We start from the raw sequence: 11,419 nt of genomic DNA, 5'->3' as shown, positions 1-11,419 counted from the left end.
ACATCCACTAAACCCATGAAGCACAGGGACTAGGGAACAGTGTCATCTTGTGGACTATACAGGAATCTAAACAGAAAATTGGCTAGAGATAGACAGAGGTTACAGCCTGAGTCAGTTACTGAATTGTGTCTCATCATCAGTGTGTTGATGTAATTGCTGAGTAAAAGTATCTCACCAACACCTGAGACTCTGGTGCAGATGTAAGTAGGTACCTACCTCTCACTGGGAATTGGGTGCTTAAATACCTTTGAGGATCTGGGCCACCCTGCTTTCTGTAGAAGAACAAAGATCATAATGATAGGCCAATTAGATATATTTGCCACTGACTTCATTAGAATTGCAGCTACTTGCATCTGAGCAGAATCTGATCTAAAGGATCTTGTTTTTAATCAGGCAAATAAAAAAAAATTTTGACATTGAATTACATCTCTGAGCAGAACAAGTTCTCATGCATCATCTGTCACATCTTCAGGGCATGCTCTGCCCTCCTGCGGGGTCATCTCCCCATTCGAGTGCTGCAGCAGGGCACAGCCTCATGCCGTCTCCCAGCCAACATGCACACAAGTTAAACAGAAGTTATGTCAGGATGGACACTGGCATGTAAGAAACCTCAGAGAGACAGAAAAAAGAACAAGGAGTCCTTGGGGCACCTTAGAGACCAACACATTTATTTGGGCATAAGCTTTAGTGGGCTAAAACCCACTTCATTAGATGCATGGAGTGGAAAATCATCAAATGCATGGAGTGTATTTTCCACTCCATGCATCTAATGAAGTGGGTTTTAGCCCACGAAAGCTTATACCCAAATAAAATGTGTTAGTCTCTAAGGTGCCCCAAGTACTTCTTGTTCTTTTTGCTCATACTGACTAACATGGCTACCACTCTGAAAAGAGGCGGAGAAATAACTCAGTGACACCCATCTGGAATCTCTGAGAGAGGAAGGAGTGGAACTGCGACAGGCCCACCACACCCACTCAGCAAGGGAGTCACCAATGTTGACTGATCAGTACTAGCAAAGGCTGTGACAGATCTAACAGCACCATGAGCACACATTGGCAGCTAGCAGAGGCAGATCACCCTCCACATATAGCAGTAGTGGTTCTGTCCCAAACCCAGTTTTGAACTCTGGAAGGATGCTTGCAGGATCATGAAAGCTTGCAGAACCCAGCTGTGACCATAACCTTCACCCCAACCTTCTCTGTAACTACATGAACTGAGAATGAAGACACACATGGCCTGAAATCCTGACCCCCAAATTCTCAATCTCATGGACTACAGTGGAACCAGGAATTCACCCAGGAGTCTAAATTGCCACTTCACAGAGATAAGCCAGAGAGTCCCAATTTTCTGCTTTGTGCTTCAGGTCAATCCAGTTGAAGTAGCCTGCCTTCTAGCAGCTCCACCAGCTTCTTCCTTTTATGAATAGCCAAACCTAAACTGCATGGCCTAGCTTCACCACCTCAGCCCACATTCCCCTGTTCTCTGTATCCTCAGTGTTGAACTAACCTGAGGCACAAGTGCAAATGCAAGGACAGAATTTGGCTTCTTTTAGCTCAGTTGGGTGCTTAATGAGTCATGAACATGCAGTAGTAGAGGGAAATTCTCTTATAGGAGGGACAGTGCATGTTTAATCCACAGATTGCAATAATATGGGAACACATTGCAATTCTGTAGCACTTTCCACCCACGCTCTCAAAGCGCTTTTAACAGGAAAATACTATGATCCCCATTTTTCAAGATGAGGCACAAGATATTAGATGTCTTTACGAGGTCACAGTGGCACAGCTCGGAACAGAACCCTGCTCACCTGACTCTCCATCCTGTGCTTAGACTACGAGAACACGGGCACCACCATAAATGTATCAGATCAGCCTTTTGCAGGCAGGGTTTGGCTCACTCCATGTAGCCACAGAAGCCAACACTCCAGATTCTTACAAGGCTGTTTAAGAAACCAACCAAGCAACTTTCTGATTGGTTAAGTCCCCTCCCTCCCAAAGTTGCTTCTTTGTCTTGAAAGTATGGCCTCCGAGCACGACTTTTGACCTGTAGGTTGGAGGTTTAGCTTGTTGTTAAAGTTTTATTGACTGTGAGCTTCAGGGTCTCTTTGTAAACAAGCGAAATCCCACTTAAAGTCCTCAGGGCTCTAAAGACATGACACTAGAAATGTCAGGGCCAGTGGTTCTCTGACCTCTCCCCTCACTCCACCCGGGACTTCTGCCCTGTGTTCTCTTTTAGGAAGTCATGAATGGCAGTGGTCAGACCCCAAGTCAGGCAGGACCTGAGGACAAGGAGGGAGCCGCCCCGGTAAAGAAGAGTCAGCTTCCTCCCGTGCGACTCCCAGACAGACCAAACAGACTGCCGGAGGCTGAGGAGATCCCTCCCCACAACCTGTGACTGCATGTTGGCAATGAGGACACTCAGAGGGTACAATGCCAGGCAAGTCACCGTTCCATTAATACTGCCAGACACCAGGGCAGGGAGCCAGCTAGGCAAGCCCCTTGCGGCCAGGCTATCACGGAGGGGATCCTTAAAAGAGAAGTACAGTGCGCTGCCCAGGCTGTTCCGCAGCAGGACGGGGCTGAGGCCACGGTAGTAGCCTACAACCAGCCTTTGCTTCAGATTATACGAGTTGAATTCCTGCAGGATGCTGCGGGTGTTTGGGAACCTGACATCTTTCCGTCCATCTTGCAGGACATTCTGGACCCGCTCAAAGGGGTTCAGGACTAAGGCCTCCACTGAGCCAGACAGGAATCCTGCTATCCACCGCTCCCCCAGTGTGCAAGGCTTAGAAGGGTTGCTGGTAAGGAGAAGGAGCAAGCTGTCATGGGTGCCAAACAACAGGGTTCCCTGGAGCGTCTTGGACAAGAGTGGTGGGAAGAGGCCCCGGTAGAAGCGGCGCATTCCCTCCTGGTGCAGTTGCTGTATGGCCTCCTGTATGGAAAAGGCATGGATCTGTTGGCGGAAGATGGTCTTGTAGATGGGGAAGGTCACAAGGGTGGAGAGGAAGCTGGAGACTGCTCCTACATTGTAACTCCTGGAGCTCCACCTTCTGTCTTCCTCCTCCCTCCTCTCAGAGTGTCCATGCTGCATCCTGGCCTTGTCCCCCATTCTGAGACCTCCTTTAGCCACTAGGATCAGGTAGAAAAAACCCATAAGAGTTTGTAAGAAGGTTATGGGGCAAGTGAGTCTGAGTCATTCGCCAGCTGGAAAGGTGCATTATTGTCTGGCTGACTAGTTTGTTCCTACCTATAACTAACTCACAAGAAATGACCCCGCCTTCAAACACTGACCCCAGGCCGCTTTGGAAGACTGACTGCCCTGTCCCTTGGTCAGTGGGAGGATTGATTTTTCTGTCTTTCCTCCACCATCCACCCTGTCTTACCCCAGCTCTCTGCTAACATGAGAGCTGCATTTTATCCCTCCTCTCCTATGGGATGAGCTCTAACGTTTCCTTATATACTTGTTTCGCCATGTTGGGGGCAAAGCTTTTGTATGTTTTTCCAGCAGAGCTGCCTCATGGCAGCAGCCTGCAGTCTCATAATGTACCTTTTGTTGCTTTCCCTTGTGTTTTTATGAGCAGCTGGAGCCAATCATCCCCAAGAGAGACACATCAATCCAGTGGTCCTTTCTGTGGAGGTCTGGTATCTTCTGTAGCTTGATAAGATTTTGCAGTGTGTCTATCCCAGATTACCACTGCTCCTGTACCAACTACATGTGGCTGCCTAGAATCACCTCCATCAAAACAGAGAGATTGAGCCTGGCAGTTTGTCCTGACAGAGCACCTGGTCTGGCTGAAGTCTATGCCAGTGCAGGAAACGAGAGACCTGAGTCTCCATGGAGCCGGGTACTTTACAGTCACTTCCCAGGGCACAATCTCTGTGCCAGGGAAGCTAAACATTCCTTCCCACTGAAGCTAATCCAGGCATCTAGGGCCTCATCCAAAGCCCACTGAAGCCTTTGGGGAACTTTTCCTTGGACTTCAATAGGATTTGGATCAGGCCTATAATTCCCAGCCTTTAGGATAGTGTTGCTCATTAGTTTGTGGGGAACATTGAGCAAATCCAGCACAGTGGCTGTGGAGGGCCACATGGCAGAACCACTGTGGTTCCATGGTGCAGGATAGGGGAATAGGCATTGGGTGTAGGGGCTCCTTCCACAGCAGCACTGGGTGACCTCCTCCTGAGCAGTCAAGTGGCAGGGCACAGGCATGGGCAGGGCAAACACCGCCCAACCCTTCAGCATAGGGGCAACGCTGCATTGCTGCCTCTCACATGGTAAGTGGAATGGGGTTTTACCCCATGCTGCCCACTGCAGTCCCACTGTTTCCTTGGGTGGAGAAAGACAGGTAGGGAATACAATGTCTCATCTTATACTTGGATTGGAAGCTCTTTGGGGCAGGGACTGTTTGTCCACTGCCTAGTACAATGAGGTCCTGGTTCATGCCTTAGGGTCCCAGGCGCTACTGCAATACAAATAATATGAAGAAAGTGGGATCTTATTTAAAGGCATTAAAAAAATACAAAACCACATCATGCAGCAGCTGCCACAGATTTCCGATCTAAGATGACATGTAAATACAATGAGCTCAGCATCATGGGCCCAACTCATCCCTACTGCAGCTCTATAGACGTCAATGGAGATTACCCCAGGATAGAATGTGGCTCAACGCAAACTTTCCTTCTGGCTGTGATGAAGCCCTGAGCAGCCTAAGAAAAAGGTTTTGGTGGTAATCACTTCCTCTAATCTTCTGAGAGCTTACCTAGAAGCTTCCTGCAGTGATGGGGTGAGTCTTATTCCACAGGGTACCTGTGTGCACTGAGCTGGGAAGCTGTTCCCAGCAGCCTTTTAGATCAGTCGTACTGAAACAGAGCTCCCCTCCTGCACAAATAACTCTTCAAACCGTGACTCCCCCAACCCCATCTCTTTTTATTTCCTTTCCACCTTGCCCAAGTTTTCAGAGATGACAACCCATCTCCAAGGTATCTCTGCTTTGAAGAGTCCCTGCCAAAATGTCAACTTCTGACTCAACAGCTCTGCTTCGTAGGAGTGGTCTGAGCCCCTTCTGCTCCCATTAGTGATAAAAACAAAACCTGACTGGTTGCCACTCTAGCAGTATGTAACTACATGAGTTCAACACCATGGGTCAAACTCTGCTGAAGTCAATGTAGGTCACCCCAGGGAGGAAGTTGGCTGAGTGCAAGCTCTCCAGCAAGGGCAGGGGGGAGATGCATTCCACACCTCTCCAGGATTATTCACCCATCCTGTTTTGGGGACCCAATTGTGCCATGACCCGTGTGGTACTCAGATACCACAGTGACACACTTAGGCCCTGTTCCTGCAAAGACAGCTGCACAACTTCACACACATGCAAACAGGCTCACTGAAGTTGGGTGAAGTCTTTGCCGGATGGGAGCACTCGGCAGAATCCCAGGGTGACAATGGGAGCAAACAGCTGTCACAGAGGGTACGCTTCCAATTGTACATTCAGGGCAGGGACTGTTGCTCTTCCCATCCACTCTCACTTATCAGCCTGCATCTCAGTTATCTCCTGGATGAAAACATAGTACAACCAAAGCCAAACTCCTGATCTTCCCTCTCAATCCATCTCCACTGCCTCTCCTCTGTTACTGATATCACTGCCACCATCCTCCCTGAGCCTGGATCCTCCTCCATTTCCCTACACAAGTTGGTCAAACCCAAATCCTGCTGCTTTCTCCTCCTCAGCATCTGTCTCACCTACCATATTACTTTTACACACAGACATGTGTGCACGCGCCTCCCTTCAGTTCATACAAAATGCAGCTGAACTCCTTTGATTATCTCTCCTCCAAATCCCTCCACTGGACCGTCCCCCATCTGCTTTTGCATCAAAGTTATACAAGCTGGAGGAGCTGACAAGAAGTTTAACTCTGCTCCCCCCTACTTATATGACTATGTCAGACTTCATGTTGCCCCCACGCCTTGCTCACCTGTTTGTCAGTTTCTTGCACATGAAGCCAATGTCATCGCAGGCTGGGGAGCGGCTGTACTTTCTTTCCTCTAGGAATTTTAGTGGGTATTCTAGCCCTACTGCTTCTTTAGGCTCCTAAATCCCTTTGAGTCTGGGCTTCTGGGCCTTCTCCGTCAAGGGCACCTAGGCATGGGGCAACCAAGTTTCCTGTCCATAAGGCCCATACCCTGTCCTTATTGAAGTCCCTCTTCAAAATCCCACTTCTGCAGTACAGCCTATGGGGAATCTTGGTAACCTATATATGAAGTCCATCTTTTTGTTCTCCCTTCTCTGTTGGTCTCACTCTGTCTTTAGACCAGGAGTTCCTTAGGCCAGGGATAGCCCCTTCTTCAGCGTCTAGAAAACACTAGCACATCACAGGCTGTATCACAAACAAATAGCGAATAAAAATGTGTGTTGACACTGCCCCAAATAATATCAGCTGAGGGTGCAGTCTTTAATCACCTGTGATGATGCAAAGAGCAAGTAGATTTTGTGACTGGGGTAGTAAGTTGATGCAGATCCCAGACTCAGTTGGTTGGACTACCAAATTAGGGGAAAAGAACCACACTATTTATAAACTGAGCAAATTTGATCCAGACTCAATGCCACACAATGAATACAGACCCCACACAATGCCATCCTAACCCCAGCCTTTTCAGAGGGTCACAGAACCAGTGTGGGGAGAAATTGGGGGAAGAGAAGGGGAAGTCAGATCCAGCAATCTTGGTGATCCCTTACAGTCTGATACCACTTTCAGAAGTGCCTTGATAAGAAACAGTTAATCTACATTGGACAAAAAAAAAAAAAAATATTCACATGAAGTAAATATCATCAAAGGCTGGGGATTCCTTCCTTTTCTCTAGGAATTTCAGATTGGGTATTCTAGTCCGACAGCTCTGCAAAAGGTTTGATTGGGGGCAGGAAAGCATAAACACCCTTATAATTGTATGCACTAAATTGCTAAGAGAAGAATGTGTTGATCAAAAAAACAAGGACTGATGAGGTTCACTTAGAACCATCCCTAGGAGGTTTGTTTAAAAAGGGTCAGAGGGGACTTCAGTTCTTTAAGCAATTAAAAAGGAAAACAATAGTACATCACTAAGCCAAGGGGAGGAGGCAGAAACCCCCTTTTAGAAATACTGTACCAATATTTTACCTTGTGTTTATCCTCCAGCTGCTCCTATTTTCCACATACACACATTCTCTCTCCCTCTTGGCTTGCTCTCAATTCATTCTCCTTTGCAGATGGTGAATAAGCTTTATTTTACGTTATGTCATTTGCAGCCCCTGAGAAATAGAGGACTAGGTTACCATATCCTCTTTCCACACAGAGACACCGCCCTGCCACAATCTCATTGGCTGCCCTCACTGCTATCTTCAGCATTAGCCAGGGACAGGCATGTTACAGCTCATCTACTTGGGTGCTTTAGGGACTGAGGCATCAGCAAGAATAGCCGCAAGATGTCAGTGAGTTAAGGATACTGGAGCACAGATGGCCAGTGGCTGCTCAGCAGTGCGGTCAGGGAGCAGCATGGAAACCATTATCTTACCTTGATTGTAGTGCATTAGTTCAGTCTCAGGGTTGCACAGATCTAGCACCATACTCTTCTTGTGTCAATTGTAGGCTGTGTTAGAGCTTGTGAGCCCCCCTTTCCAACAAAGCAAGAGTTTTGACAGTAATAAATGTGGTTGCAACTTGTTGGTTCTGTGGAGCATTAGCTGCTGAGGTCTGACCATCCAAAATCAGCCACTAATATAGAAAACTTTAAAACTAGCCCTTGAATTTGTTTTACTGGCCAAGCTTTTTCTGGGGGTGGGGTTTTATCAATTTCACAAGCCACTATTTTTGTGTCTGGACAGATGCAGGGTAATTTTGCTTTAAATGACAGCATTTCCGATTTCTTTAGCAGGAAGAACCACCTATGCTCTCATCTTCATGGTTCATTTCTGATGTTAATTTATAGCAATGGAAGCAAGATACCGACAGACAAGAAAAAATGGAAGCAATCTACATCTGAAATGAGAGCAAAGAACGACTGCGAATCATGTTAATAAATTAGATTCAAGTCTCAAGGGTTTCTCAGGGCTCAGACACATCGCACTAATGGGCAATTTCTAGGACCATCCAGTGAACAGAATTTCTTCCATGTGATCAGACATGGAATTGTGCTCTCCAGCCCTCTGCACATAGACCAGCAACTTTTTTAAATGAAAGGAGGGATTAACTATGGGGAGCACAAACCAATCACTTCAAATATTTCACTTTCTCCACATGCTGGGCACTGGAGAACTTATGTCAAACTTGCAACTTGATGTAAGAGTAGAGCGCAAAAGTATGGAGGGAAAATCTTCCATCAGTAGGGACTGAACTGATCACCCCTGAGAGGCGGCTTTTACAGCAGGTCAAACTTTCACATGTATTACAGCTTGGCATGAGCTCAATTTTCATTTACTTTGTTTGACTTGCTCCATGTGCTAGCTGAAAACGGTTAGGCTTTTGTTGATCCTGCACAATATTTTCCCTTTGCTGTAGGCTGAAGTCATCCTGTTAAATTTCAATAAACCACACTGGAGTCCAGAAAAATCAGCTGGTGTTCAAACAGATCTGCTCTCCTACCAAAAAGGAAGTAAGTAAGTAGCAAATTACATTGCTCTTGTGTAGACAGCTTTAGGTTTGCCTCATTCTGCAAAAATCAAACAGCAGGGATGCAAGAGTTTGGCCATTAGTGAGGTCACATTCTGGTTCAGACAGGGTTGTGAGAATAGGTATGTTTTCAGAGATGTGTTTTGTGTTGACTGTGCCTTTCACTCAGTTGTGCAGTTCATCTTTAGCACTTCCTAATTATAAAAATCTCTTAACTGCAGCTGAGTGCATCATTACTCATGGGTACAGGTAGTAATAGGCAGTGAAGAATTACAAGTTTCTGGCATTGCATGCTTAGCCCTGGTCTACACTAGGAGCTGAGGTCAAATTTAGCAGCATTAAATTTATTTAACCCTGCACCCGTCCACATGACGAAGCCCCCCCCCCCTTTTTTTTTTTTTTTGACTTAAAGGCCTCTTAAAATCAATTTCCTTACTCCACCCCCGACAAGGAGATTAGCGCTTAAATCGGCCTTGCCGGGTCAAATTTGAGGTACTGTGGACACAATTAGATGGTATTGGCCTCCAGGAGCTATCCCAGAGTGCTCTATTGTGAGCACTCTGGACAGCACTCTCAACTCAGATGCACTGGCCAGGTAGACAGGAAGAGGCCCGTGAACTTTTGAATTTCAATTTCCTGTTTGCATGGTCACATGCAGCTTGCCACGCTGGCCAGAGGTCATCAGCAGAGGTGACCATGATGGAGTCCCAGAATCGCAAAAGAGCTCCAGCATGGACCGAACGGGAGGTATGGGATCTGATCGCTGTATGGGGAGAGGAATCCGTGCTATCAGAACTCCATTCCAGTTTTCGAAATGCCAAAACATTTGTCAAACTCTCCCACGGGATAAAGGACAGAGGCCACAACAGAGACCGGAAGCAATGCCACGTGAAACTTAAGGAGCTGAGGCAAGCCTACCAGAAAACCAGAGAGGCAAACAGTGGCTCCGGGTCAGAGCCCCAAACATGCCGCTTCTATGACGAGCTGCATGCCATTTTAGGGGGTTCAGCCACCACTACCCCAGCTGTGTTGTTTGACTCCTTCAATAGAGATGGAGGCAACACAGAAGCAGGTTTTGGGGACGAGGAAGAGGATGATGATGAAGTTGTAGGTAGCTCACAGCAAGCAAGCAGAGAAACCGGTTTTCCCAACAGCCAGGAACTGTTTCTCACCCTGGACCTGGAGCCAGTACCCCCCGAACCCACCCAAGGCTGCCTCCTGGACCCGCCAGGCGGAGAAGGGACCTCTGGTGAGTGTACCTTTTAAAATACTATACATGGTTTAAAAGCAAGCATGTTTAATGATTAATTTGCCCTGGCATTTGCGGCTCTCCTGGATGTACTCCCAAAGCCTTTGCAAAAGGTTTCTGGGGAGGGCAGCCTTATTCCGTCCACCATGGTAGGACACTTTACCACTCCAGGCCAGTAGCACGTATTCAGGAATCATTGTAGAAGCATTGCGGTGTATGTTTGCTGGCATTCAAACAACATCCGTTCTTTATCTCTCTGTATTATCCTCAGGAGAGAGATATCATTCATGGTCACCTGGTTGAAATAGGGTGCTTTTCTTAAGGGGACACTCAGAGGTGCCCGTTCCTGCTGGGCTGTTTGCCTGTGGCTGAACAGAAATGTTCCCCGCTGTTAGCCACGGTGAGGGGTGAGGGGCTAGCCACGTGGTGGGGGGAGGTAAAATGCGACCTTGGAACGAAAGCACATGTGCTGTGTATGTAATGTTAACACAGTGAAAGAGTGTAGCCATTGTTCTAGAAAATGTGTCTTTTTAAATACTGGTTTTTTTTTCTCTCCACCAGCTGCATGTGTTTCAAGGATCACAGAATCTTCTCCTTCCCAGAGGCTAGTGAAGATTAGAAGGTGAAAAAAACGCACTCGCAATGAAATGGTCTCTGAGCTCATGCTGTCCTCCCACACTGACAGAGCACAGACGAATGCATAGAGGCAGACAATGTCAGACTGCAGGAAAGCACAAAATGACCAGGAGGAGAGGTGGCGGGCTGAAGCTGAAAGGTGGCTGCAGTGTGATGAGAGGAGGCAGGATTCAATGCTGAGGCTGCTGGAGGATCAAACCAATACGCTCCAGCATATGGTTGAGCTGCAGGAAAGGCAGCAGGAGCACAGACTGCCGCTACAGCCCCTGTGTAACCAACCGCCCTCCTCCAAGTTCCATAGCCTCCTCACCCAGACGCCCAAGAAAGTGGTGGTGGGGGCCTCCAGCCACTCCACCCCAGAGGATTGCCCAAGCAACAGACGGCTGGCATTCAATAAGTTTTAAAGTGCTGTGTGGCCTTGTCCTTCCCTCCTCCACCACCCTTCCCGGTGCTTCTCTCCTCCACCACCCCTCCTGGGCTACCTTGGCAGTTATCCCCCTATTTGTGTGATGAATGAATAAAGAATGCATGAATGTGAAGCAACAATGACTTTATTGCCTCTGCAAGTGGTGATCGAAGGGAGGAGGGGAGGGTGGTTAGCTTACAGGGAAGTAGAGTGAACCAAGGGGCAGGGGGCTTCATCAAGGAGAAACAAACAGAACTTTCACACCGTAGCCTGGCCAGTCATGAAACTGGTCTTCAAAGCTTCTCTGATGCGCACTGCGCCCTCCTGTGCTCTTCTAACTGCCCTGGTGTCTGGCTGCGCGTAACCAGCAGCTAGGCGATTTGCCTCAATCTCCCACCCCGCCATAAATGTCTCCCCCTTACTCTCACAGATATTGTGGAGCACACAGCAAGCAGTAATAACAGTGGGAATACTGGTTTCGCTGAGGTCTAA

General features: G+C 47.6%; 1 protein-coding gene across 1 annotated transcript; it reads right to left on the bottom strand.

Moving 5' to 3' along the window:
* Window positions 1–1,683: 1,683 nt before the first annotated feature.
* Window positions 1,684–7,299, bottom strand: SLC25A53 (solute carrier family 25 member 53). Its single transcript, XM_073358837.1, has 2 exons — window positions 7,149–7,299; window positions 1,684–3,128 (listed from the first exon to the last, which is right to left on the bottom strand). Exon 2 carries the CDS (start codon window positions 3,106–3,108, stop codon window positions 2,197–2,199), a length of 912 nt encoding a protein of 303 aa, XP_073214938.1. The 5' UTR covers window positions 3,109–3,128; window positions 7,149–7,299; the 3' UTR covers window positions 1,684–2,196.
* Window positions 7,300–11,419: the final 4,120 nt, after the last annotated feature.

Source organism: Lepidochelys kempii, chromosome 9, assembly GCF_965140265.1.
Source record: "Lepidochelys kempii isolate rLepKem1 chromosome 9, rLepKem1.hap2, whole genome shotgun sequence".
Taxonomy (NCBI): domain Eukaryota; kingdom Metazoa; phylum Chordata; order Testudines; family Cheloniidae; genus Lepidochelys; species Lepidochelys kempii.
This window is presented reverse-complemented; position numbering and strand designations above follow the sequence as displayed.

Coding starts and splice junctions, on each gene's coding strand:
- SLC25A53 (XM_073358837.1), bottom strand. CDS start 3,108: ATGGGGGACAAGGCCAGGATGCAGCATGGACACTCTGAGAGGAGGGAG.